Source organism: Gorilla gorilla, chromosome 2 (assembly GCF_029281585.2).
Source record: "Gorilla gorilla gorilla isolate KB3781 chromosome 2, NHGRI_mGorGor1-v2.1_pri, whole genome shotgun sequence".
Taxonomy (NCBI): domain Eukaryota; kingdom Metazoa; phylum Chordata; class Mammalia; order Primates; family Hominidae; genus Gorilla; species Gorilla gorilla.
This window is the reverse complement of record NC_086017.1, coordinates 119,089,929-119,117,000: the sequence shown is the minus strand read 5'-3', so window position 1 is coordinate 119,117,000 and position 27,072 is coordinate 119,089,929. Positions and strand designations below refer to the sequence as shown.

General features: G+C 37.4%; 2 protein-coding genes across 10 annotated transcripts in view; one reads left to right on the top strand and one right to left on the bottom strand.

Moving 5' to 3' along the window:
• HHLA2 (HHLA2 member of B7 family) overlaps positions 1-12,302 on the bottom strand; it is a 149,247-nt gene extending 136,945 nt beyond the window's left edge. For 4 of the 8 annotated variants that reach the window (XM_063704009.1, XM_063704014.1, XM_063704013.1 and 1 more), the window contains exon 1: positions 12,140-12,268. The gene's annotated coding sequence lies outside the window, so the exon portion shown is untranslated. Of the gene's footprint in view, positions 1-12,139 lie in introns of all 8 variants that reach the window. The other 4 variants (XM_063704007.1, XM_063704011.1, XM_063704012.1 and 1 more) reach the window with 4 other exon arrangements.
• Positions 12,303-27,072, top strand: part of IFT57 (intraflagellar transport 57) — a 61,713-nt gene continuing 46,943 nt past the window's right edge. The window contains exons 1-4 of one of the 2 annotated variants that reach the window (XM_019023558.4): positions 12,303-12,719; positions 15,264-15,426; positions 16,188-16,306; positions 20,824-20,914. In XM_019023558.4, the coding sequence (XP_018879103.1) occupies positions 12,508-12,719; positions 15,264-15,426; positions 16,188-16,306; positions 20,824-20,914 (585 nt within the window). In that variant the 5' untranslated portion in view covers positions 12,303-12,507. The remainder of the gene's footprint in view (positions 12,720-15,263; positions 15,427-16,187; positions 16,307-20,823; positions 20,915-27,072) is intronic. The other variant, XR_002005249.4, reaches the window with a different exon arrangement.

Below are 27,072 nucleotides of genomic sequence, written 5' to 3'. Positions count from 1 at the left end.
GAGGCCAGATGGCAGCACTTATTATCAGGAGGCAGGAGGCTGTAATTACCATAATGACTGGCAAGGCCAGGGGGCGGCCAAGGCTGCTTGACCCACAGGGAATTGTGGAGATGGTTAACAGAGCATCATAGTTCTAGGGGCAAAACAGATGGGCAGTTAACAAGGGTGCTGCTTAACACTACAATGAAATAAAGACAAGAATGGAGGAGAGGGATGCTGGGTCGCTGCCCAACAATGTCACAATTGCTTGCTTGGTCAGTTCCCAGACCACAACAAATGTTCACATCTATAACCCATAGGCTAAAGAAGGGCCTGGGGCCTTAGAAGAACTCTGCCTCACCACAGCAACTATGTTTCATGACAACAGAGTCCTTGAATGCATGAATAAAACTGATACATTTGGCAAGTAAAGTAATCCCCACACTAGGTTTCTAGCCTGTGGAGTAAGAGCTGTTACAGCGGGAACAGCCAAATGGAAACCTCCGAAACTGCCATCCCAAAGCAGTAAATAAATAACAATATAGTATCACCTGGAGAGGCAAGGCAAATATGTGTGACAGCATTAAAGATCTGAAGGATGCAGGAATCGTGGTTCCTATTGTATCTCTATTCAATTTGCTACTTTGGCTCCTTCAAAAACCAGAAGGCTCCTGGAGAATGACTGTAGACTATCACAGAATCAACCAAGAAGTATCCTAGTTTGTAGCTATTGTGCCCAGCGTGGTATCCTTGATAGAACAAATATGTCCTCAGATACACATTATGCAGGCACTGATCTAGTGAATGAATTCTATTTAAGCCCAATCAGGAAAGAGGATCAGAAACAGTTTGCATTCACAGGAATAGACAATATCTATTTAAAGTTTTCTTCAGAGCTGTGTTAACTGTCCTGTCCTCTGTCATAACAGAGTCCGAAGAGATTTGGACCTCCAGGACATTCCATAGAACATGACACTGGCCCATTATATCTGTGACATGATGCTGATTGAGTGGGAGCAAGAGGTGATTAGTATGCTAGAGGCCTCGGTAAGACGCGTGCACTCTAGAGCATGAGAAATTAACCCAACAAAGAGTCATGTGCAGTCACTTCAGCTAAGTTTTGGGGATCCAGTGATTGGGGGCCTGCTGAGACAACCTCTCCAAAATAAAAGACAAACTATTGTATCTTGCATCTCCTACACAAAGAAGGAAGCACAGCATTTTGAAAGCCTTTCTGGTTTCTGGAGGTAACAGATTCTAAACCTAAGAATATTGATCTGGCCCATATATAGGATGATGCAGAAGGCTGCCAGCTTTAAGTGGGGGCCCTTAGACTTCATGGCAGCATAAAGCAAGCACTTCCACCCAAGCTTGCTTCCCTTTACTCTTCACTTGTGAACAGCCTTGCATCAAAATCTGACTGTGGTCCCTTCCCATGTTCTATCCCAGGCAAATAGCCTAATAAAATTTTTACATATCTAATCCCATTTTGGCCTCTGCTTTGGAGGACCCAACCTAACATAAATACTTTGAGAAAGGTCACAAAAGATAAAAGAATAAGAAATCACTGCTTTTTTTTTTTAAGAGGCTATAGAGGAAACAAAAGGGAGGACTAAAATTTACAGTATGAAGAGAGGATGATTATATAGGGTAGGACAAAATGACAACAGAATATGTGTAGCATTCCTATCATTAAATTTTCTCCAGTTTCAACTGGGGAAGACCCCTTGTCTGGCATGAGGGGTTAATCATAGGGCCATTAGCATGACTTTAGTGGTATTGACTGCAGAGCCAGACAAAGGTGTAAAAGATACAGAATCCAATCAGCCACCATTAAAATATCATTAAGAATTGTGACTCAGCCAGACAGGAAGATTGTTAAATAAATGTTTCAACCAGATAATAAAGGATTAATACAGGAAGTTAGTTGCTGCCTGGGTAGAGGGTTGCAATCTCAAATCACAGGAAAGTAATTTAACTAATTTTATTTAATTAGGTGATTTAAGGGCCAAACTTGAACCTATATGAAAACAATTTAGTCTTAAAACTATGAGCATAATATTCTCCTTTTAATGATGAATGATGACTATAATAAAGGGTCAGCAAGTCTGTTTCTTGATAGGAAGCATCATCCTGGCTATATGCAGCCACCTTAACTCTTGAATTCTAGTCAGAGATCTCTGGGCTATAAGCAATGTCAGCTTGTTGGATAGTTACTTTATCTTGGTTGTTATTTATTTATTTAAGACAGAGTTGGTTGGTCTTAACTGGTTGTTGCCCAGGCTGGTCTTGAACTCCTTAGCTCAAGAAATCCTCCTGCCTCAGCCTCCCAAAATACTGGGATTATAGGCATGAGGTACCATGCCCAGCCTATCTTGGTCATTATTTATTGATCTGGTAACCTCACCTCATTTCAGATGATAAAACAATTCCCCAGTAGAGGCAGATGTACCAAGAGAGTAGCGCAGTTTATGTTCCAGGGAGCTTTACTTGCATGCTCCCTTCAAAAGTACTATAGCTGATTTCAAATTCAAAATTTGGTATTTTTTATTAAAAATTATGCCTCCCTCACCCCCACCCCCACCAACTGTATAAGCTTCAAGTCCCACAAAGCCTGAATCTGTCCCTGGCGTTTACACAGCAATCTAAGAAAACTGAATATTGTCCTGAATAGGGGAACCATGTAAGAATGTCGGGTAGTACAGAGGCATGTCCATATTTGCATTTTAGGAAGATTACTTTGGGAACAATGTAGACAAAAGACTGAAAGAGGGGTAGATCTGGAGGGAAAACTATAAGGAAGCCGTCATTGTATTCCAAGCAAGAATAAAGATCTTTTGCTTTTTATTTTATAAAAAGAGTTGGTGTTTCCTTTGAAAGAGCAAGATCCTCTGAGGCATTTCTAATTTTACTTATAAAAGCTCCCTCTTCCCATTTCAGAAGTATTATTCTTCCTTCAAGAAGCGGAGGAGATTAAAATCTTTCACAGTGTAATAGTCTGTTCTTGCCTTCAGAAAGTAAAATATGAAATTTTCATACTCTACAGTGCTAACTTACTAGCATAAGGAAAATAGCAAGTGTTTGTTTTAAAATAAAATGTCAATGTAATAATAAAAAAAATGGGTTCTTCTGTGACCTTTTTAACCCAATAAGAGACTCAGATAGTACACACTGTATCCCTGGATGATATGCTCAATATTATCTATTAAAAGTATATTTAGAGTATATATTTCAAGATTAAATACATTTATAGTTCATCTTAAAAAATAAATGTACAGTAATCAAGAAGACTGAGAGAAAGGAAAAGGTGGGTTGTTCTACCAAAGAGCAAATCTTACTCTAAAGCCACAAAAACAGTTTTAGACGGCATAAAAATAAGCAAAAATATCTACTGAAGTCAGTTTGAAGTTTGAAGTCTAGAAATGGACCACATGAGCTGTCTTAGTTCATTTTGTGCTGCTCTAAAAGAACACCTGAGACTGAGTAATTTATAATAAACAGAAATTTATTAGCTCAGAGTTCTGGAGGCTAGGAAATCCAATATCAAGGTGCTGGCATCTAGCACGGACCTTCTTGCTGTGTCCTCACATGGCAAAAAATGAAATGGAGAGATAGAGCAAGAGAGGGCTGAACCCATCCTTTTATAGCAACACCAATCCCACCCATGAAGATGAAGCCTTGTGCAGCCTAATCACCTCTTAAAGGTCTTACCTCTTAATACCATTACAATGGCAATTAAATTTCAAAATGACTTTTGGAGGGGTCACATATTAACACCATAGCATAAGCATAAACATTTCACATTAATAGAGAAAGAATGAGCTGGTAGATGGTCAGCCATTTTTGCACAACTCTATGAGGTAAAAGGAAAATCATTATTGACTTCTACTTCATGGTTAAACTATGGGGAGGATCTCCCCCTTCTTTCTTGGGGCTTAGATAACCATAAAGTCTACATTCAATTGTCTACTCTTCCTCAGAAAGTTGCTATTATAAATCCGTGCTCTGTCTTGTGGTAATGGGTAGAAGGAAGAAAAGTCTTTTACAGAGCTTATAGTATTCCTCTGAAGTCTGTAGTAACAATTAAAAGAAAAAGTATACACTGGGCATGTAGAGCAAGCAAAAGATCTAGTAAAAATTATAAGTTGTTAGAAAGTCACTAAAAATATTTTAGTTTATGCCTTTGATTTAGGACTTTTTTGGGGTAAGTTCTTTGGAATGAAATTAAACACGTTCCAATTAGAATTCTTAGTGGATAGACATGTTGCTTCTAGATCCTGGAAATACATGACTATATCTGGCAGACCCCTTACTGAAGTTCTTAGCCAAAGAGAGTCAGCTTATACCCCTGTACACCTAGGCAAAATGGTAAACAGCACCAGCCTCCATATTAGACACAAAAGAAAGGAACCATCACTTTGCTCTGAAGTTTGCCTCTCAAGGCAGGATACCTACTTCAAATATATTGCTTCTTCTACTAATTTCCCTTGCCTAATTCTTCCTGATCCTTCCAAGCACAGGATAAAAATGAGACTCCAGAGAGAGGAAGTACCATAGGCTATGGGGGTACAGAGGGGAAGAAATCAATTCTGTTTTTTGGAGGGGTTAAATAAATGTCTGGAAAGCTTTCATCCCAAACGCTCTCTACTTCTCTATCATACTATGTTTCAGTTGCCAAGTACATGTGTCTCTGCATTAAAGCATGAGCTATTTGGGCATAGACACCAGGCCCATGAGTCTTTGCATTACCATCCAAAACCCAGTGCCTAACATATTATATGTGCTAAAGTGTTTGTTGTACCAAAATAAATACATAAATCTTAGAAAATACTTTCTCCCTCTCTCTGTAGTTGCCAAAAAGCCAAAATCTGATCCCTGGATCTATTAGTTTGGTTTTTCACACTCTCACCTTCAGAAAGAAAAGAATCTCTCATTAAAATCTTACTAGATGCAAATGCAAAAGGGATTACTTTTTCTCTTCAGAAGCAAAATGTATAGGTGTGGAGTAGGAATTCGTCTCCACAAATAAGAAGGAGCTATGAATAAAAATAAGGCATTTGGACTTAACATTTTATTACCGTGTAATGGTTTGGGCAACCGTTTCCAAAACCTCAAGATAAGGCGCTAATAACTATCTGTGAAACAGGCCATCAGAAAGTCTGGCATACTGTGCATTGAGATTCAGAGTTGTACCATGAAAGTATGATAATTCCACAGGAGGTAGCATCTAGCAGATTCTGCTTTCGTTAGGCTCTAGGGAGCCCTATTAAGAGAGCTTTCTCCTATGACATTTATTTTTAACACTACTCTCTGTCTTAAATCTAATTTTTCCTTAGGGGAAGAATGTTGTGCCAGACTGTAAAATAAATTGAATCTTTTAAATCTAGCACTTGAAGAATAAACCAATTTCTATTTAACCTTCAAAACTCTGACAGATCAGATCAATCCTTCTTGTTAGTACCCAAAATGTATCAAATCAAAGTGTTACTAATATACATGATGCAATAGAACTCTTATCAGGAAACTAGGCTGAATGTTTCAATATTTGCAGTTACTTATATGCTATTTTTCCTATCTGACAGTTTGTATGGTTTGTACCTTTAGCAACCTTATTTTTTTTTTATCTAAGTTACACTACTTCAGTACATATTCCACATAAAGAAATTCAGAAGAACTGTATTTTAACGTCAACTACTGTAGCAAAAGCTGCTGGTGCCTGCCCAGATTCCTCTTTCATCAGGCTGCTGTACTCACTCTCCAGCTGCTATGAATATTGGCTGTTCAGTGTTCACAGCTGCATCTTTTTCCAGAAAATTACCTTTGGCCAATAAGAGCCACCCCAACCACAGACGTCTAAGGAAGCTCAGAGTGTCCAGTGATACAGTGGTATAAATACTACCTTTCTTGCCCCAAAGTGGGCCAACTTCATAGTGCCTTTCATGCCTTAGAGAATATCTCATGGTGTCGGTTACTAAGTTCTGTTGAATCTGCTTCCTAAAGTCTGTTAACTATCATATTTTCACTATTGTGATTGCCACTCATCCTAGTTTAGGACAATCTCTCATTGAACTATTCAAATCACCTTCTGAATCAATTTTCACCTTTCTGTAGTCCCTTCTCTACACTATTGCCAGAACTCTAAAATGCAAATTCGAATGTCATCTACCCCAGCTCCCACCAGCACACACCTACTTGAAACCCTTAAATAATCATACACATCACTTACCCAGGGATAGTAACCTGAAGTCACTTCACACATACATTTTGTTTCTCCCTGAAGAAAATGACACCATGGAGCCAAACAAAGCCTTGTAATATGTACAATATAATTGGATGGCATTTCTCTACCTTGAGAGCAAAAGTCAGCTGAAGCGGTTAACTATTAGGTCAGTGCAAAAGTAATTGCAGTTTAGACAAGAATTCCTTCTATGCTTGGCTCAGGAATCTTGCAGTATTAATCCATTGGATGGGGAAACTTCTTAGTCTTAGACTGGGATAATTCTTTCCCAGGCTGAATATATTTTAATCCTGGAATGTTTTGACATGAAGTACAGCAATGATGAAAGTAAGCCCATAGCAGTGATAATTCTGTTGAAGAATGATTTGTGCATATTTGATATTTAATATCTAAAGGTTGAAATTTTGGCCTATTAAAGAAACAGGCTGACTTGTGACTCCAGTTTATAACATGTAATTGAATAACTTTGACTTTTGGTTTTACATTGAAAGCTATGTTTACAAACAGTATTGGAATACTTAATAGAGCTTATCCACTGCATTACCCACCCCGCCACTACTACCCCCCTCCACCACCTCTTTTTCTTTTACTTTTAGATTTAGGGAATTTATCAGTATCTGGAATGGTTTGTCAGCCATTAAAGAGAATATAATGAGTTTATAAACAAGTAAAACCTCTACAGGAATTTAAATTGTAAACCACCCCCCACCCCCTTAAATAGCTGTAACAAATTTACTACATTTATAAATTGAACAAGATTTGAATGTCAAACTAAAAAGTTCAGAACAAGGCCTCTAAATTTTGAACTTTAATGTATTAATAAACATCTTTAACAACTAAAGTGGCCCATGAAATATTTTCTGTGCAAAAAGGTCACCCTCAAGAGCATTAGGATCTCACACTGACATACAAATCTAGCTTCAGATCCTTGCAAAATCACAACACATTGCAAAGTTGGGCTGCATTCTTGCCTGACAAAAATGGCCCCTCCTTGAGATGGTGCATGAATTTTCAGGGTCCCCATAAGTATCTCACACACATGTCACTCATTTACCTTTACATGCCTGGTCCTTATAAAGGCATTTGCAATTTCCATTCATGAATTTAGAGCAGTGGTTCTCAATCAGGGTGATTTGCCCTCCCACCCCCCGACCCCCCGCCACCCACCCCCACCCCCGACCAGGGGCCATTTGGCAATGCCCAGAGACATTTTTCGTTGTTACCATTAGGGGTGGTGCTACTGGCAACTAGTGGGTAGAGGCCAAGGATGTTGCTAAACATCCTGCAATGCACACACAGTCCTCCAACAATGATCCAGCCTGAAATGGCAATAGTGCTTAGAACGAGAAACCCCAACCTAAACGAACACACCTACAATCCTCTAGAATGGCAGAGCCTTTGCAGTGACCTACTTGTGTATCCTGGAGATTAATCCATTGATATTATAGGGCTCACAAGTATCTTCTTTATTCACTGTTTATAGAGCCCTATTTTGTATCTGGGTTCTTAAATTTTTATAAGTTTCTCTTTTTAAGTCTTTTCTTTTACGAACTCCTTCCCTACATTGAGGTTAAAGATACTGCTTTCTTCTACACATTACAAATATTTTACATTTGTCTTCAATCCATCTGAAATTTATGTGATGGAAGTCATAGATGTAATTTTATTTCCATATGGATAGCCCATAGTTTTAATAGCATTTTGCGAATAGCTCATTTTTCTCCACTAGGAGGTAACACTGATTCTGCTGCAAACTAAGTTTCCATATGAATGCTCATCTGCTTTCAGGCTATTTTGTATATATTCTGATAATATCATTAATTTATACTTTTATTAGGAATCTTGCTATCTGATATATTGTAATTCCTACCTCAGACTTCTTTAAAATTTATGCTTACATATGAATTTCAGAATAGCCCTCCTGGAATTATAGTTGAAATTATGCTAAATTTATAGATTGGGCAAATATGCTGATTTTTCTCATTATAAACATTGTATTCCTATTTGAATTTTTCCAAAACTTTCAGTAAAGTTTAACAATCTCTCTATAAAGATAATGATAGGTTTGTTCCTGGGTGCTGCATGTTGCTTATTATGAGGTTTGTTTTTCTAACTATCATCTCCAGTAACTTTTGGGGTTTTAAGTGCTTTTAATTCAAAATAGTCAATAGAATACTATGCATCCAATAACTCTTTTTAGTCTGGACCTCATACATGGCAAACTTGCTGAGCTGTCTTAATAGCATGTCTGTAGATTCTCTTGGATATTTTAATTAATCACAGCAACTGCAATAGTTACTCCTATTGTTTTTGTCTGAGTGCACTGGTTCTGGTCTATAGGGCAGTTTTGAAGAGGTAATGTAAATCGCTTTACGAGGCACCGCTTTTAAAGATTTACATATAAATATGACTTTTTTCCTTCTAGATTTTTGGCAGACACTTTTGATGATGTTGAATGGGGCTTAGAACATGCCACCCCAAAATATGCTGCTGTTGCATACTGATTATTGTGATCTGAAGGCACCTGCGATACAGCAGATATATGAAGGGCTCTCTGACCTTCCCCTTCCTACTTAAAAGCAAGTCATAAAATTTCCCATGAGAAAGAAGCCATCCCTGTACCAGGAAATAACATTTTTATGATGGGAGCCTGGAAATTAATGCTAAAATGGGTCTGCAGAAACAAACATATTAAAATAATCTTTATCTTCCACTAATTTTACCCATATTTTTCCTAGTCACTTGTCTACAGTTTGTCAACCTTAAATCCCTTTTCCTTTGTCTTGTCACTTCCCTACAAATGTATCATTCTTTGTTTTCTTTAAAAAAAAAAAAAAGGCATATAAGCTGTTGGTCCTATCCGCTTCATTTTTCTTTTGAATGCTCCCATGTGCATGTAAAAATATTAAATAAAATTTGTGTGCTTTTTTCCTGTTTACCTGTCTTATGTTCATTTAATTCACAGGCCCAGCTATTGAACCAAAGAGGGCAGAAAAAGTTTTTCCTTCTCTATAGTTTCAAGGAAGATTTATTCAGTTAGCGATTTTCTAAGTTTTTAACAACCCAAATGGGTGGTACTAAGCCATTTATAACAGCACAACTTTGTTCTTTAAGCCTACCCAGTTTGCCTGAAGGATTTGCTCTTCTATTTGAAGGTAAAGCTGGAAAGCCTTCCTCCATTCTAGAATCTGCCTCCTTTTCACCCCCAGCCTTGCTAAGCACCTTTCAGGGAAATCCATTGAGCTTAAATTGGCTTTGACTGGGATACTTTTTTTTTTTTTTTGAGACAGAGTCTCATTCTGTCGCCCAGGCTGGAGTGCAGTGGCACCATCTCTGCTCACTGCAACCTCTGCCTCCTGGGTTCAAGCAATTCTCCTGCCTCAGTCTCCTGAGTAGCTGGGATTACAGGCGCCCACCACCATGCTTGGCTAATTTTTGTATTTTTAGTAGAGACGGGGGTTTCACCATGTTGGCCAGGCTGGTTTCGAACTCCTGACCTCAAATGATCCGCCTGCCTCAGCCTCCCAAAGTGCTGGGATTACGGGCATGAGCCACCGTGCCCGGCCTGGAATGCTATTTAGTTTTCAGAGTTTCACAGAAAGATCCATGAGTTTTAAAAAGCTGAGGCAGGGGAACCGCTTGAATCCAGGAGGCGGAGGTTGCAGTGAGCCGATATCGTGCCATTGCACTCCAGCCTGGTGACAGGGCAAGACTCCGTCTCAAAAAAAAAAAAAAAAAAGTTACTTTCAATTACCTCACAGATAGTTTGAAAGAAATAAAAGTCAAAGTCAGAAGGCCAGCTATTAATAGTGGTCAATACAGTAAAACAAGGGATGAAATTGAGATTTTACAGGAAGAATGAACATGGCTCATTCTCTTCAAGCTCTAACTCCTTAGTCAACAAATAAACTAGTCCTGCAAACCAAAACAACCAAAAAAACCTGATACAACTGTATTCCCCAAAGCTTCCAAGTGGCTGAAACAGCTAGAAGAGGATTTGAGTGCATTTTCACACACACGAAGAAAACTATCAAGGAAAAGATCTTTTGATGTGTTACAAACTATTACAGGTAAACAAGGAATCAGCAAAAATAATCCCTGGGCTTTACAAACAATGAAATTTCAGTGTTCTTTCAAAAACTTTTTATTGGGGAAACATGCAGTACTGAACAGTTAGCTTTTTTGTTCTCTTTGTGCCACAATTACTGGAAATACTTTATATTTTCGGGTTTTTTTCTTCTTCACAATTAAGGGGGGAAATTATTCTGTATACTGCTTTCAGGCCAGGCTGTGTCAGTATTTTACCTGGGAAGGAAATGGCTAAGACCCTGGGAGTCGTTTTGTTTCCCCCAAGTTAAAATAGATACGTTGCTGGAGGATTTATCAGCTAAAAAGCAACGTTTGACTATTTCATACTGTGTTACGTAACTTCCTGAAAATGTCAGAACATCTTAAGTAGGCAGCATGCCTGGCAGGACCATCTCCCTCCCTGAGTGTAATAAATTTACTTCCAAAGTCTGAGAGCTTTTTCAGAGTCATGTAAAAAGCCCCAGTTTGCTTGTTAGTTAACTTAGGACCCCAAAACATATCTAAGCTTTCATTTTTCAGTCTTATAAAGCCATACATCTATCTTACACTACTGTGACTGTTATACATACATATAACACCCCCAAGCTGCACATGTGGTGGTGGTTGGGGTATGGACTTATCGGGGAGAATCACTGTTTCAAAAAGGCAAAAACCAGGAAAAATCAATTTGGTAGTGGGGTAACATCAAATCCAATTTTCTCACTCAACTTTATTAAAAGCAGCTGGCTCATGACTTGTGGTAGGCAAACAATGTTATTTATTTAAAAAGCAATTCTCAGTGGGCTGCCCTTCAGGTTATTCTCTACATAAGTCTATAATTTTATGTAGTTCCTTTCTTTAATGAAAAAATAGTATTTGCCCTTCTGACTTTTCACTTTGATAACCTTATTACTATCAGAAACAAGTTAGCTGTAGACGGATTAAAATGAAAAGTGTTCTCATTTTTTCTAATAAAAACAGGATATTGTAGATACATTTCAAATTTCAGTTGTCCAAAAATGTAGCCCTTCTATATTTTGTAGTGGCAGATACAAGAGATCAGAGAGCCCTTAAAAGTCACGTTATAAACATGAACATATGTTCAATCTCTTGTATTAAGTTTTCTTCCCAAAAACTGCCAGGCATCCACCACTCACCTCATTTTTTGCAACTGTTAAGAAAATTGCCTAATACAGAAGCCTTTTGAAAACTGTAAAGCTGGGCCATTTCTGTGGTCAGGTATGTACCTTTTCTGAAATTTTCTAGGTCAATAACTGCAGAATACAGTAGTAACACCCTATCTTTAGCCACCCTTAGAGCTTTAGGGCAGGGAAATTCCTTTTAAGACCATCTGTATTCTGTTGGATTTAACGAAGTACCCAAACACTTTATACTACATGTAATGGGTTTGAAACAGATTAAGCAGCAGGATGGAAGCTTAGTATTCTTGTTTTTGAAGTAAAACAAATCCTTCCAAATGCCTCCTTTTGTTCGTTGTCTTCCTCATCCTTCCAACCACTTTCCTAGCACTGGAGTAACAGCCAGGCAACGTAATACAGTACTTCAAGCTTTACAATATACTGTTAAGTGCAGCATTGCCTAGTGAAAGATAAAATTAAAGAAAGAACGAGAGAAACCTCTCATTGGAAAGTTCCTGCAGTAAAAGTGAAACCTATGGTATTGACTATCTTTACAACTATGAAAAACTTTTCAATTCTGAGAAAATAAAGGTATCAGTGGGCCAGTGCAGCCTTCAATACTGCACGTCTTCACCTCCCTTTAATCTTTTTAACAGCTACTAGCTGACCCAGATGCCCGCTTAATTGCCTTTAGCAACCACCAGGTCCAACACACCTCAAGCCAGCTCAAGCAAGACTCACTAGGCAAGCGGAGCAGAAACGTAAGCCGGCTCTCTTCAGACTTTCAGCGAGGGAGAAGAGGCAGCCGGGAGTGGGGCGCGAACGCCACGCCTCCATGAGGGGCGGGGCTGCTTCCCGACCACCATTTCCGCAGAGGCAGGGCAAGAAGAGGGCCACCGGTGACGTCATTCAGGAAAGCCGCCCTGATTGGAGGGAAGGAGGCGGAGTCTAGTTTCCCTGGTGACGGATTGTCCGGTGGTCGCCTGGTAACCGGTCGTGGCTGTACTGGCGGCGGCAGGGCTGGCGGCTTAGGCCGCAGAGGTCTGTGGGCCTGAGCCCACGCTGGACTCTGTCCGTCCTGCGATGACTGCTGCCCTGGCCGTCGTCACGACGTCGGGTTTGGAAGATGGGGTGCCTAGGTCCCGTGGCGAAGGGACCGGGGAAGTGGTCTTGGAGCGGGGGCCCGGCGCGGCCTACCACATGTTCGTGGTGATGGAGGACTTGGTGGAGAAGCTGAAGCTGCTCCGCTACGAGGAGGAGTTCCTCCGGAAGAGCAACCTGAAGGCCCCGTCCAGGTGGGTGCCGGCGTCCCCGAGCGCCCGGGTGCCTGCTAGCCCCCAGGGAGATGCCCTCCTTGGTCCTGCTGGGAACCAGTTTCGTGAGAGCGGGTTAGCAATTCCTTGCCTCCGTCTTCCTAGCCAGGGAAGGGCACTTCACCCCAAACTCCCGGGAGGTCCGTGGAGCTCACGCAGCCCTGACTTGGTATTTTTGTAGAGAGAATAAATAAGTTTTGGAACGGCAGAAAGGATCGGAAGACAGCTTGCCTGTTTTTTTCCAACACACACGCATTACCACAAAACACAAACTATATTTTCTGATTGTAAAGATGAAACAAATACTCACTGTAGAAAACTCAGAAAAACACAAGAAAATGTCTAGAAAAATTATAAGACCGTCCAAAATATCGTCTCTAGAGAGGAATGCCATTATCACTTAAGGCTTTTTTTCTAGTTTGGGGTTTGTTGTTGTTGTTTAAGACCCTGTTCATACAACTGGGGACCGTGGGTACTTAGGACCCTGTTAAGGAGCACTTTAAATACGGTTAGTAAACTTGTTAACTACTTGCTATGGTTTAAAAGACTTCTGCCTTTGTAATAACCATACTCTCAGAAACTGAAAAGTGGAAAAGACGAATGACAGCTATTGAATTGTCCCCCTATCATAGAACCTAAAATTTTACCCCTGTTCCGGTGGGGGAAAAGTCCAACATATCCTGAAAGCAATGCCATTACTTGCTGAGGGTAGTGGTCAGCTAGGACCTTCTCCTCAAATCACTGTAGCTTAGCAATAGCCAGATAAATCAGTTTTATAGCTTTTCTTTCACTTTAATACTTACATTTGTTTATTTTATTCCATAAGAGGCAATCAGTATTAAGAATCTATAGTACTTAATGTCTACAGCCAGGCTCAAATAATTTCCCTTGATAGTTTTAATCTCATTCCACTGCTCTCTTCCAATAACTTGAATTGAAAGATATGTAGGCTTGATGTAAACTGTTCATATTAAATTAGTCCATGGTCAGAGAAAAGATAAAGGAAAAAGTAGTGTTGCTTGATCCATGTTAGAAAAGGTAGTCCTGGGATTATTACTTAAAGTGAATTGATCAGGATAATATAGACAACCAACATTTCCTATGTTAATAAAAATGCATTTTTTTCCAAGTATATTTTTAAAATGAAAACAAAATGGCCTTAAGGTTCTGTTGATGTCATCTCTTGCACTGTGTCCTCAGGGGTTCAGCAGGATACTTTGAATCATGGATTTGTGTGGGGATATCCTAGTCCAATGGTTCTCAAAGTGTGATCACCAGACCAACAGCATCAGCATCACCTGGGAACTTACTAGAAATGAAATTCCTCAGGCCCTTTCCCAGGTCTACCTTTTCAGTAATTATAGGGATGGGGCCTAGCAGTCTGTTTCAGTAGGCCTTCCAGATGATTCTGATGGACACTAATGTTTGGGAACCACTGTCCTAGGTTTACAGTATCTATTGGTGTTCATTCCTCTGCCCTAGAAGAGTTATCTGCCGATAAGGAAAAGATGACTTTTTGGTAGGTGGGTGCTTTGAAAGGATAGTGAGCATATACCTGGAAGGACTTCATGGCCTTTTTTCTTCCCAGCTTTCTGTTATCTCCAGAACATTTACATTTATCCTGCAGGAAAAAGTTTGGGAAACATGAAGGAGTACACGACAGATTTTTATGACAATGGTTATAATAGTTGTAAATACATTGTAAACATAATAATGATAGCTACACATGAACAAGACAAATAAGATCTTTGATTAAACTGACTTGAATGTTGTTGCTAGTGAGTTTTATTCCTATAATGTTTAGGTATAAATCATACTGATCCTCGTAGAACTGTGTTTAGTAGACTAGGGGATTAAGCAAGAGCCCGCAGATGTTTGACTGGTGATGTGACATTCACAGGTTCTTAATCCTGACTACACCTTATAAACATGTAGAAATCTTTTGAAATATACCCCATACTGGGCCTACTTTCACTGAAGTTCTGATTTAATTCATTCATGAGGGAAGAAGCAATGTTTGGTCAAGTACCAGTATTTTTATTAGCTCCTCAGGTGATTGAATATGCAGCCAACATAGAAACAAATGTTCACCATAGGTGATAGGTTAGAAACAGTAAAAACGCATAACGAGTAATCGTTGAGGTCTTTTTTAAACTCTGAGGTTCTTCCAGATTACCATTTTCATTCATAAGGTACTTACATATTATTACTGACACTTAAATCATTTTGGCAAAAATTCTACATGCTCTGTGCTCTAACATGCACTACATTTCCTGGGTGTAAGGTCTTTGATCTAATATTTTGGGTACAGTAGTAATTGCCCTAATCCTGCTGATTTAAAAACTTCAATGTGAGTGCTGTGGATTACTGGAAACTTCAAAGGGTGAATTATCGAGGTCTTTTGATTTGATGGCCATTTGAGGGGAAGAAAGATTGTTGGACAATTGTGAATTCGGCCCTATTAGTTATTATAGACTTATTTGCATTATTTCACATCCGCCCCCATTCCTCCTTGTTTTGAAACAGACACTATTTTGCACTGCCTACCAACCCTGGCGAACAGTTCTACATGTTTTGTACTCTTGCTGCTTGGTTGATTAATAAAGCGGGACGTCCCTTTGAGCAGCCTCAAGAATATGATGACCCTAATGCAACAATATCTAACATACTATCTGAGCTTCGGTCATTTGTAAGTGTAAACGACCCTTCTTTTTCCTTGTTCTCAAGTTATGAATTTTAATACTGGTAATTTAATAACAAATGCTAGCCATTTAGATGACTCCTCTGTAAATATGAATTTATTTTTAGGTAAAACCTCCTTAAAATAGTTTACATTATAATGTTAATGTCACTTCTGAAAATGTTCAGTATATATTCTTTATTAGCCCAAAGTAATATTTTTTTTAAAAAATCTTGATATATCTGAGAGGTAAATTTTGGCGTGGTTAATTCTTGATCTAAAAAATGATAATTAAAAGAAAATCCTACAAAGGCAAAACACTTTATATTCTGAAAGGGAACTTGTACTTAAGACAATGACAGCAGTTGTACTTTTTCATTTCTGACTTTTCCTGGGCAGGCAGTAAGATATTTTTGGCACAAATGTTATTAATTTTTGACAAATGAATCACTCTGTCCTTAAACATAGTTGTTTAAATAGTTTTACTGGTTTCTTTTCAGTCTAATAAGATCAATAATTTGTTCTGCTGCTATGATGTTATTGCTTTTTAATTTGATACTTTTAACAATAAAAGTCTTTATTTTGAGTATTTTTATGTATCAATGGGTTACAAAGACTTGAAATGGATTTCTATGAAGCAATGTAATTACAGTTATTGTAAATCATTTGAAAGAAAAGTGATACATCCATTCAGCAGTTCTTTGCTTAAAATATTTGACATTTGGAGTATAACTAACAAATAATACCCTGTTTTTTCTTTTGTTTTTCAGGGAAGAACTGCAGATTTTCCTCCTTCAAAATTAAAGTCAGGTTATGGAGAACATGTATGCTATGTTCTTGATTGCTTCGCTGAAGAAGCATTGAAATATATTGGTTTCACCTGGAAAAGGTAAAAAATTACCCACGCTGATAATAGTAATTTTATGGGCATAGCATTTGCCTCTGAGGGTACAGAGCTGTTCAATTGAACATAAAAGAATTATTCCTTTTGACTATTCTAAATTGAAAATGCCACAGATAATTAAGAAAAGCCAGTATAGACAAAATTAGAATGTCTCATGTCTTCAAAACTAATTCTGAAGTAATGTGTTACATATTATTATGCCCTTTTCCTGTTCAAATATGTAATTATTAAAGGTTTAACTGTGACTACATATCTTTGTAAATACTGGACATTTTTTTTAAAGTCTCTTGTACATATGTTCACACACACAAACATAGTATATACACAGAGGGAACTGAAAGCTACAGATTTAAGGAAAAATGGAAATTAATACAGTACTTTAAGTGGGATTTTCTCCTTTGCTAGTAGTTACTGGGCAAGAATAATACTGAAGAAACTACCTGACACTCTCCTAGACATTGTTCATTGCTTTTGTGTCCAACCTGACAGTGCTTTATTATTATATTATATTTATCCTATGGTATAAAATTGTTCTTTACTATTCTGACATTCTTGCTAGAAATAATGAAATCTTCACAAGTACTCTGTTAGCATAATGCTTGGTGTATCTTAGATGTTTAATAGATATTGAGCATATAGATGAAATAGAACATTTGGAAACTCAATTTATAGAGATTATAATTAGAAAACATAAATTTTATGCTTTGCAGTTTGGGATTATTAATAGGTTAGAATGTAGAAGGCACTATTCAGGTAAAATGCGAGTAAGCAGTGTTTTTTTTTTTAATTAGAACTAACTTCTGTAGAAAGATATATAAATACACACACACACATATATATTATTCCCTGTTAATAACATTTTAATGTATATTCAATTATATTCTTTTAGATATAATCTCCCTGTTAAGTTTAATAAATTCCTTGAATTAGGTTATCATTGGGATAAGCCATATGAAATTACTCATATTCATCTATTTTTAAACTAAAAAATGGCAATTTCATATGCTTCAATCCAAACATTATTATTTAGTACAATATAAAGAATGGCTACATGGTCCATAATACTTTATTAAATTTCAAGAGAAGATAAGTTATGAGATGTGCTGCTGTTATTTAGCATTTTAAAAAACTGCTAAATTCATAGACTAATATATTCTAAATTCACCAGAAGCTATGGTGTAATATCTCAACCACTATTCTATTTTGCACTTCCTTTGTTTCTCAGCACATCTTATTCCTGGCCTATGTATTGTAATTTGGATAATTTATTTTTTAGTTTTAATTGGCACATAACTGCAAATTTTGGAGTACAATGTGATGTTTCGATACATGTGTACAATATACAATGATCAAGTTAGTGAAATTAACATATTCATCATTTCAAACGTTTGTCATTTTATTGTGGCAAGAAAATTCCAAATCTCTATGAGCTATTTTCAAATATATATTATTGTTAATTAATATATAATATTGTTAACTGTAGTCACCCTGCTGTGCATTGAACACTAGAACTTATTCCTCCTAACTGTAACTTCGTACTCACCCACTTTGACCAACTTCTCCCTATTCTCCCTTCCCCCTACCCTTCCCATCCTATGGTAACCACTATTATACTCTCTACTTCTATGATATTTGTCTTTCTGTGCCTGGCTTATTTCACTTGACATAAGTGTCCTCCATGCTTATACAGGTTGCTACAAATGACAGAATTGCATTCTCTTTTATGGTTGAATGGTATTCCACTGTGAAAATATACCACATTTTCTATTCAACCTTTGATGGATACTTAGGCAGATTCCATATCTTGAGTATTGTGAATAGTGCTGCAATAAACATGGGAGTGCAGATATCTCTAACATACCGATTACCTTTCTTTTGGATATATAATCAGTAGTGGGATTGTTGGATAATAGAGTAGTGCTATTTTTAGTTTTTTGAGGCACCTCCGTAGTGTTCGCTATAGTGTCTGTACTAATAATTTACATACCTACCAGTAGTGTTCAAGGGTTACCCCTGCTCCATATCCTCAGCAGCCTTTGTTATTTTGGGGGGCGAGGGGTTGGGCAATAGCCATTCTAACTGGGGTGAGATGATATCGTGGTTTTGATTTGCGTTTCCCTGATGATTAGTGATGTCAAGCATTTTTGCATATATCTGTTGGCTGTTTCTATGTATTTTTTGAGAAATGTCTATTAAGATCTTTTGCCCATTTTAAAAATTAGACTAGTTTTTTTGTTGTTGTTTTGCTATTCAGTTGCTTGAATTTCTTATACATACTGGATGTTAAGTTCTTGTCAGATGGGTAGTTTGCAAATATTTTCTCCCATTCTGTGGGTTGTCTCTTCACTCTTTTGATTGTTTCCTTAAGTTTGATGTAATCGCGTTTGTCTATTTTTGCTTTTGTTGCCTGTGCTTTTGAGGTCTTATCCAAAAAATTCTTGCCCAGACCAATGTCATGAAGTGTTTTCTTCCACGTTTCCTCTAGTAGTTTCAGTTTCAGATTGTATATTTAAGTCTTTAATCCATTTTGAGTTGGTTTTTATAAGTGGTTAGAGGTAAGGGTCTAGTTTCATTCTTTTGCATGTGGATATCCAGTTTTCCCAGTACTATTTATTTTTCTTTTTTTGTTTTTTAGCACCATTTATTGAAGAGACTGTGACTTGGATAACTTATAAGGACTATGTTTAAATGAGGAATAAAAGGAGGGAGCTGAAAAGTAGTCAACATTAGAGAATATGTCAGCTCTGTAACATGTAAATGAGACAGACGTTACATATAGATGAATTTTTTATATATCTAAATGTCAAAATGAATCCTAGAAGAACATTGCCTTTGAGATATTTTCGAATTCTAATTAATGAAAAATTAGGAAATTTATTATTTAAGATGATTGATTTAGTTCGCAGTATTTTGCATATTAGTAAATGTTGATTTTTGTATTTTTTTTTAACATGATTTAGGCATGGGTTTTCGTTTTTAAGACAGGGTCTCACTCTGTCGCCCAGGCTGGAGTGAACCTCTGCCTGCCGGGCTCAAGCGATCCTCCCACCTCAGCCTCCTGCATAGCTGGGACTACAGGTGCACACCACCACTCCCAGCTAATTTTTTATTTTTTTTGTCAAGACAGGGTTTCACCATGTTGCCCAGGCTGGTCTCAAACTCCTGGTCTCAGACAGTCCACCTGCCTTGGCCTCCCAAAGTGCTGGGATTATAGATGTGAGCCATCACACCCAGCCAGGTACAAGTTTTTAATACAAGTTTTCTCTCTAGCTTTGTTACTGGATTAAAAAAAGGAAAAAAAATATGTTTTCATAAATAAGCCCAAATACATTTAAGTACTTTTAATATAGGAAATGTGTCAATGTGTCATTAATCTTGATGAATAAATGATTTTTTTCAAAGTTTAATGTTAGGATCACTAATTAGATTTTGGAAATAAGAAGAAAGCTGGAATCCTTCTTATTACCTATGTTAAAATAAACTTCAGATTGATCAAAGATGTAAATATGAAAAGCAAAACTATAGAAGTATTAAAAGACCAGAGGAGTATAGAGGTTGTGGTATGACAGAAAGCCTCCAATATATGATGTTAAAGCTAGGGTCTGTGCAGGAAAAGGTTACCAACTCTATCTAAGAAGAACTGTAACAATCTTGAATAGCCAAGATTATAAGTAATACACTACGGGAACAATTTTTGAGAGGTTAGGCAAAACATTAATTTTCTTAATATACAAAAAGCCAAAAAGTAAATGGTATAAATAGACATTTCACCAAAAAGGAAGTGCAAATAAGCAATTAAAATATGACAAGATATTCAATCACTTTCATGCTAAAGAAATGCAGTTAAAACAAGAATGAGATTTTTTTTCACTTGGTTGATTGGCTAAAATTAAAGTTTGTATTATATATCATATTGGTGAATATATGGAGATAGAGTCACTCTCCTTCAGTATTGTTTGGAGTCTAAATTAGGGTAACAGTTTGGAAGCCAATTTTGGCAGTATATAGCAAAACAATACTGTACAAAGTTGTTTACCCTGCCATTTCACTTGAACAAATTTATTCTAAATGGTATGTGTAATGATAAATGTACAAAGATGATCTTTGCAATATTGTCCAGCAAAATAATTAGAAACCTCTATGTTCAGTCATAGGCTGCCAATTACATTAATTATGGTATTGATTGTTCAACGAAATACAGTGCTTGTATGTAAAAAATAATGAGAAATACATATGTATTTAAATATGGTGTTTTAGTGAGAAGTATTAAGTTGGATAACACCATGCATAGTATCATCTCATTTTTTATAAATTTGGAGATAAACACTTTTGCTTTTTACATAGAAAGTTTTAGGAAAAATACATGAAACATTTAACAGTGATTATGGAAGCGGAGTGAAAAAGGACAAAACCTGGCATAGAGGACATGATATTTGCATTATGATTTTTTTGTCTTACTAAATATTAAAATTATCACCTCATGTTTAATCTTATTATTTTAGGCCAATATACCCAGTAGAAGAATTAGAAGAAGAAAGTGTTGCAGAAGATGATGCAGAATTAACATTAAATAAAGTGGATGAAGAATTTGTGGTATGTGTGTAGCTGAATTTTCTGTTCATTTTCACCTTTCGGCCACTTCCCATTCTCTTAATTTCCCCCAGACTTCCATTATCTGGAATATATTTTATTTCATTGTTTCTAAAGAAGAAAAGCTTTTAACTACAGTGCTGAGTATCATCATTTAGACCTTTGGTTAAGTTAATGTTTGTATTCTCTAATGATTGAAGTCTGAATTTTAGCAGAGGTTCTTGAACTGTTCAGGGAAATATATACCACTAGTTATATGAGTAAATACTTTATTAACCATTCATGATGTTAAATAGACTGTGACTAATAAAGAATTTAAAACAGAACAAAAGAATTTAGGATTAATAAATTCTGCTTTATACGCATACCATTCATTTCTAAGGAATTCTTTATTCATCTACAATTAGGATGAGTAGGAATTTTTTAATGCTTTTAAATGATCAACATTATTTAAGTTGTTTGGCAGAATCTGCACCTTTTTACATGTTTTACATGCCATCCATAGTGTGCAGCTAAAGATGACAGAGACAGAATAACTTTTTCTCAAGATAATTCTCAGAACTAGAATTAGATTGACCTTGGTATTTTAGGAAGTGTGCATGTGATTTGAAGCAGAAATGGTTGGGGGAAGAAAAAAAAACTTTATAGTATACAGCTGACCCTTGAGCAATGTGGGGGTTATGGGCATCGGCCCCCACACAGTTGAATATCCACATATAACTCTGGACTCCCAAAAACTTTACTAATAGCCTACTGTTGACTTGAAGCCTTACCAATAACATAAAGAGTTAACACATATTTTGTATATGTATTATATACTGTATTCTTACACTAAAAGTAAGCTAGAGAAAAGAAAATGTTACTAAGCAAGCCATAAGGGAGAGAAAACATACATACTATTAAGTGGAAGTAGATAATCATAAAAGTATCTTCCCTGTCTTCATATTGAGTAGCCTAAGGAAAAAGAGCAAGAGGAAGGGTTGGTCTTGCTGTCTCAGGGGTGGCAGAAATGAAAGAAAATTTGTATTTAAGTGGACCCATGCAGTTCAAACCCGTGTTGTTCAAGGGTCAACTATATTTTGCTGTCATAAACCAATTAAAATTTTTAGGTGATTTTTAAAATCAATAGATAATTAGTTTAAGTAAGTAATTGAAGTTTGGCATTGAGGTTAGTATTTAAGTTAGTATATGCTATGGAGGTTTTAATCACTGCATAATTTTAATAGCAAATGCTGAAAAATAACTATTAAATAGATTAGATGCTATCTGAATAGAGTATTATATAGCCATTTGTATTAGTCCATTTTGTGTTGCTGTAAAGGAATACTTGAGGTGCTGGGTAAGTTATAAAGAAAAGAAGTTTATTTTGGCTCACAGTTTTGCAGACCATACAAGAAATGTAGCATCAGCATCTGCTTCTGGTGAGGGCCTCAGGAAGCTTACAATCATGGTAAGACAAAGTGGGAGCAGGCACCTCACATGGCCAGAGAAGAAGCAGAGGAGGGGAGAAGGACCAGAGACAGAGGAGGGGACATATATCCAAACTATATCACCATTGAAAATTGTTGGGTGGGCATGCTGGCTCATACCTGTAATCCCAGCACTTTGGGAGGCGGTGGGAGGATTGCTTCAGGCCAGGAGTTTGAGACTAACCTGGGCAATAGAGTGAGTCCTCATCTCTACCAAAAGGAAAAAAGAAAAAAATGCCAGGCATGGTGATTGCTTCAGGCCAGGAATTTGAGACCATCCTGGGCATTATAGTGAGTCCTCATCTCTACCAAAAAGAAAAAAATGCCAGGCATGGTGGTGCATGCCTGTAGTCCTAACTACTCAGGAGGCTGAGGTGGGAAGATCGCTTGAGCCCAAGAGTTTGAAAGTGCAGTAAGCTGTGATCATGCCACTCCACTACAGCCTGGGTGACAGAGCAAGACCCTGTCTCTACAAAAAATGTTTACAAAGTTTACAAAGAAAAATACAAAGTTACTGACATGGGAATGTAACTTATACTACATGCTATAAAATTAACTGAGATGATTCCAAATTTTATGTTGTTATAACATTAACTATGTAAAATATGTTAAAAATAAATATATTAGCATTAATTATGGGTAGGAGAATTATGGATGATTGTTTTCTATGCTTTGTATTTTTAAGGTTTTCAACATGTATTTTTAACAGCAATGTAAATAAACATTATTTAATATATGTAAAAAAAGATGACTGTCATTTACAGAAGGAAAAAGACCATTGTAAAACTTATCAGTTTAAAAGATATTTTTTAATGTGATGGATTTTAAAAGTCAAGACAAAGATATATTCATTCATTCTGCATATACTTATTGAGCACTTGTTATGTAGCAGGCAGTGGCCAAGGCCCTGACTGTGTAGCATGTGCCAAAGCTTTGAAGGCAGAAAGAAACTTAGCATGATCAAGGAACTTAGAGGAAACTACTGGGGCCAGAGCTCCTAAGTGAGGGGGAGGGTGGCATAAGATTAACTGGGAAGATAGACCAAGTTCAGATTGTTTTGGGCATGAAAAGTAGTTTAGGCTTTATTCTTTGTGTAACAGATCTTTCCATTCAAGCTCAGAAATTAAGTACTCATATATTCCTAGTTGTTCACCTTATTTATTCCCTCATCTTGTCATCTTAATAACTATTTAATAGTTATGAATAGTTTATGAACAGATACCTGGTTCTAGTACATTAACATTTAACTTCAAAGGCATATAACTAAGAACTGCTAGTCTGAGGAATAAAAAACAAACCCACTAGTCAGGAGAAAAATATCTGCAAGCGCAGAAACCATGTGTAATTTTTCTTATTGTTGTGTCTCCAGCTTATTGTGCAGGGCCTGGTGCATAGTACATACTCATTAAATATTTGACCATAAAATCAAACTGTCAGCACATCGTTGTATAACATTTAGAAACTATAGCTCATTTTAAAGCTAGGAACCCTTTAAAGTTCAAGGCACCATTATTGGGGGTGTGAATTTAGAGAAATATACTGGAAAGCAGCCTCTTCACACATTTCTTCCCAGCCATGAGGTAAAGACCTTCTACTATCATAAGAGCAAACTGAAGGCCTTCCTCAAAGGGGTTGGCCCTGAGGCTATTCATTCCCTTGCATCAAGTCTCTTGAATTTCTTTTCTTCTTTATTGTCATCATATTATTCTAAGGAGCCCTCTTTTACTTCTACTCCTCTCTTTAAGGAGGACTGGGTCATCACCAAGAAGCCTTTTGATGGTGGGATAACATGATTCTGTTGTCTGAGTTTGTGGCGTTGCTCAAGGATGGTAAAGGTTGGCCAGGTGTGGTGGTTTACACCTGTAATTCCAGCACTTTGGGAGGCTGGGGTGGGCAGATCACTTGAGGGTAGGAGTTTGAGATTAGCCTGGCTAACATGGTGAAACCCCGTCTCTACAAAAATACAAAAATTAGACAGGCGTGGTGGTGTGTGCCTGTAGTCCCAGCTACTCAGGAGACTGAGGCAAGAGAATTGCTTGAACCCGGGAGGTGGAGGTTGCAGTGAGCCAACATTGCACCACTGCAGTCCGGCCTGGGCAACAGAGTGAGACTCTGTCTCAAAAAAAAAAAAAAAAAAAAAGATTATTTCTGACAGTCAAAGTTCTGCTATAATCATCTAGAAACTAGAAACTTTTAATTTTGAACTGCCCATATCAAGCTAGGACACATTAATAATTATTTTTATAAATATGTTGGGGTCATAACACAAAATATTCCCACCTATTGTATGTAATCATATCCATAGTAATTGGCAGTCAGAATTAAGAAGGCATATTAGACAAATAGTAGGAAATTTTTGAGTGCCTTCTGAATTACTGAGATTAGAATCCTATTGTATTCTAATAGTTTACAAAACAATTTTCTAAGCCTGTGTACATTTGAATTCCTCTTGAATGCTCTCTTAATACTTAGTAACTTAATCCTTTTTCTATGAATTAGTTTGAGTTCTTCAGAGGAATAGAACCAATAGGAGGTACACACACACACACACATATAGAAAAAGACTAAGGAATTGGCTCACATGGTTCTGGAGGCGGGGAAGTCCCAAGATCCACAGCTATCAAGCCGGAGACCCAGAAGAGCTGATGGTAGTCCCAGTTTGAGTCTGAAGACCTGAGGACCAGGAGAGCTGAGCTGGTAGTTTGTTTCAGTCTGAGTCAGAAGGCAAGAGAAGACTAATGTCTTTAGTGACAATGAGGCAAAGATAATACATTCTCTTTCTCAGCTTTTTTGTTCTATTCAGCCCTTCAGTGGATTGAATAAAGCCCATCTGCATTGGTGATAGCAACCTGCTTTACTCAGTCTACTGATTCAATTATTTTTCGCATCCAGAAACACGCTCATAGACACACTCTGAATAATGTTTAACCAACACCAAGGCACCTTGTGGCTCAGTCAAATTGACACATAAAATTTACCATCAAAAGTCGACCCCTTGTCAACTTACCATCCATGTACATCTTCTTAAACCATAATCTTCAAATAAAGACCATACATAGCATGGTTATAATTTCATCTAATAGAATGTAACTGCTCTGCATACAACAGATGTTGCTCTAATTCCTTCTCAACAAGAGGAGATAAAGTCCATAAGTGATATTTACTCTTCTCCCTGATATCACTTAAATATTATAATATTAAAAGTAATAATACTTAAATACTGTGATATAAAGTCAGTACGTCTATGTTACATGATAAGGGAATAAGAGTAAAGAAAACAAAAATACATACGAATATATTCATAACAATTAGGAAATATTCATAACAATCACAATTCTCATTTCTGTAACTGGTCACATGCTTGTAGTTTGTGTTTATAACTACCATCTTTCACTACCTATTCTGTATTCCCCTTGCCTTCAGTAAGCACCTCAGCTAGTTTCAGTTCTTTACCTGGTGGGGTGACTCAGACCTTTATTTCCTGAAGTGTCTGGGCCATTAAGTAGACCTGCCTGGATTTGGTTGTTGTAGTTTTCTGTTGATTTTTAGTCACAGGGCATGGTAATACCATGCCTTAAAGGATCTCCTGTATTTTAGAATACTCTTCCTTCCATTTTGGAGTAGTCCAGTGTCCTGTTAATAGGATCAATCATGCCAGCCAGTACAGTAATTGCCTTCTTTGCCATGTTGATTCAGAGGTATGAGGAGCCCAAAGTGGCCTGGTAGCAGTCTTAATTTCTGTTCAATTAAATCATTGTTGTATCTTCTGGTTGAAGAATTCTTCCTTTTGGAACTAAGACCTCTAGGCCAGCAAAGCATAAGGTTATGGGAACAGGAAGCAAGAATTTTGCTAGTGGGCTACTAGGGGTAATAGCAAGTGGTTCCACTCCATTTCCACCCCTTGATTCCTGGACCTGTAAATCCTGGCTGTAGGAGAAACAGCACCATATATTGGTTGCTGATTCATTCTAGTAACTACTATTAAAGCTTTTTACCTATTAGTGTTCAGTCCAGTATAGTTTAAGAAGTATCTATTGATTGCTTATGTAAACAGTACTGATCAGGTTATTGTAAAAGCATTATAAACTTGTCTCTTCTCCCATGAGCATTGAGTCATTGACATTTGAATCATTTACTCTGGTTGTTAAGTAGACTCTTACTAGTGCAAACATAGACTAGACTAAGCCATTTGTCAAAAGTGTATACCTCTGCTTCAGTTTTAAGATATAAAGTGATCACTTTTGTCTGCACTTCTGTCCTACTACCCCACTCTAAAAAAAGTAAATATCACTTGAGTGTATAGAATCTACATTTATGTTGTTTCCTATTTTACTAAAATCTTTCTGGTTTTCCAAGGTTTAGCATAGTTCTCATAGCTTACCTTAGTTGCCCTACCCCTATAGTTGCTTTTTTTTTTTTTTTCTTTTGAGACGGAGTCTCGCTCTGTCGCCCAGGCTGGAGTGCAGTGGCCCAATCTCGGCTCATTGCAAGCTCCGCCTCCTGGGTTCATGCTATTCTCCTGCCTCAGCCTCCCGTGTAGCTGGGACTACAGGCACCCGCCACCACGCCCGGCTAATTTTTTGTATTTTTAGTAGAGACAGGGTTTCACTGTGTTAGCCAGGTTGACCTCGTGATCCGCCTGCCTCGGCCTCCCAAAGTGCTGGGATTACAGGCGTGAGCCATCGCGCCCGG